At 36.8% G+C, this 2,263-nt stretch overlaps 1 protein-coding gene across 1 annotated transcript; it reads left to right on the plus strand.

Moving 5' to 3' along the window:
* The first annotated feature begins 284 nt into the window (after positions 1 to 284).
* Positions 285 to 1,202, plus strand: Or4k36 (olfactory receptor family 4 subfamily K member 36). Its single transcript, NM_001000921.1, has one exon. It carries the CDS (start codon positions 285 to 287, stop codon positions 1,200 to 1,202), a length of 918 nt encoding a protein of 305 aa, NP_001000921.1.
* Positions 1,203 to 2,263: the final 1,061 nt, after the last annotated feature.

Genomic DNA, 2,263 nt, shown 5'->3' on the forward strand with positions numbered 1-2,263 from the left:
ACTAATAATTGAAATGATGTACTCATTTTGATCCTATAAATATTGTCTTTTGGATGTGCAAAGTTTTGGAACAATCATTCTACACTTTTTAGGAAACTTCCCTGATGAGATGCAATATACAAATACTCTTAAAATTATTTAAAAATTGAGTAGCATATACTGCTAAGATTTTGACTTGAATATTTTTCTACTGACTTAACTCTGAACATTCAGTTATTGTTTCTATTTCAGGAATTGTTAGTTCCACTGTGTCTCTCTCAACCCATCAGAACACCTTGTAGTAAATGGAAGAAGCAAACCAGACTGTGGTGTCTGAGTTTATTTTTCAGGGACTTTGTGCTTCAAAAGAACTACAGATCTTCCTCTTACTGCCATTTTCTACTCTCTATCTGTTGACTGTGGTAGGCAACCTCTTTGTTGTGATATTGATCATCATTGATCATCATCTCCATTCTCCCATGTACTTTCTGTTAGCTAATCTATCATTTATTGACTTCTGCCTTTCCTCAGTAACCACCCCCAAACTGACAACTGACCTCCTAAAAGATAATAAAACCATTTCCTTTGGGGGCTGCATGAGCCAGATCCTCTGTGTTCACTTCTTTGGAGGAGGTGAGATGGTACTTCTTGTAACAATGGCCTATGACCGGTATGTGGCCATCTGCAGGCCACTACACTACAGCAGCATCATGGACAGACAGAAGTGCATCTGGCTTGTTTTGATATCATGGATCATTGGCTTTATACATGCCATGAGTCAACTGATACTGATTTTGGAACTACCTTTCTGTGGACCTAAAGTGATAGACAGCTTTTTCTGTGATATTCCTTTGGTGATGAAATTAGCCTGCATGAATACTGATACTCTGGGAATAGTGATAAATGCTGACAGTGGTGTCTTAGCAACAACTTGTTTCATCCTTTTGCTCATCTCTTACACTTATATTTTACTAACTGTTCAGCTTCACTCTAAAGATGGCTCATCAAAGGCACTATCTACATGTACTTCCCATGTCATAGTGGTTGTGCTATTCTTTGGACCCTGCATTTTCATCTATCTGTGGCCAGTTAGCATCACTTGGGTGGACAAGTTTCTTGCTGTATTTTACACAGTCGTCACACCTCTCCTGAATCCAGCCATCTATACATTGAGAAATAAAGATATTAAGAATGCCATAAAGAAGTTGATGAATCACATGTGAATTTAGGGATAATATTTAGGCACTGTGAAAAATCATTGTGTCCAGGCCAGTTTATCTGTATTTTGTTCTCAATGCTAAACTGCATTAAGTCATTAGTTGCATGAATATATAGTTAAAGAAAATGTTATAAAACTATATTCAGAATTTGGATACCTATATTTTTACCAATTAGAAAGAGTAGTAACTTTGTATCACATACATATTTGTGTCTGAGGATTGGAAGATTGTAATAACAATATAAGAATAATAACCACTTCGGTTTACTAAACATTATCTGTGGCTACAATACTGTGCAATTCTCTTTGACTAGATTATTATTTACAAAGTTATCTTTGAATTACCTATCAATATTTTAATTTTACCATATATATCAAGCAACAGCATGGGCTGGTAAGAATGTAGGGCAATGGAAATACTTCCTTTCTGGTGGGAATGCAAACTTATACAACTGTTCTAGATTCAATTTGGCAATTTCTCAGAAGATTGAGGCTAGTTCTACCTTAAGAACTAGCTATTCCACTTCTGGAGCATATATCCACAAGGATGCTCCATCATACCACAAGGACACTATGTTCAGAGCAGCTTTATTTGTAATAACCAGAAACGGGAGACAATGACAAGGACCAGCCTCAGTTTGATGAGTGGTTGAGGGAAGGGTTACTTGGAAGCAATTAAAAGAACTACTCAAAATCAAATCGTGGATCCAAGTTGACAACCCGTGTTCTGATTGATACAGCTTTTCCAGTCTGCTTCTCTCTATGTTCTTCTTTCTCTCTGGAGATTTCTCTGTCTATATTCTGCTTGCTTGCTATTCTGTCTATGTTCTCCTTAATGTTTGTGTGTTTGTGTTGTGTTTGTGTGTGTGTGTGGGGGGGGGGGGTCTGTCTATTCTCCAAACAGTTCTCTCCTTTTTTCCCTAAAATATTTTCTAAATAGCTCATTTCCTGCAGAATACAGATAAAATCTTTTATCTTACAAATCAATCCAGTTATTTTCTCCAGATTCCCCTTTGATTATCTTAGAAATCAGAATCCTGTGACCCTAACCCTTTGACTCTTAGG

The sequence above is a fragment of the Rattus norvegicus genome, chromosome 3 (assembly GCF_036323735.1).
Source record: "Rattus norvegicus strain BN/NHsdMcwi chromosome 3, GRCr8, whole genome shotgun sequence".
Lineage (NCBI taxonomy): Eukaryota > Metazoa > Chordata > Mammalia > Rodentia > Muridae > Rattus > Rattus norvegicus.

Coding starts and splice junctions, on each gene's coding strand:
- Or4k36 (NM_001000921.1), top strand. CDS start 285: ATGGAAGAAGCAAACCAGACTGTGGTGTCTGAGTTTATTTTTCAGGGA.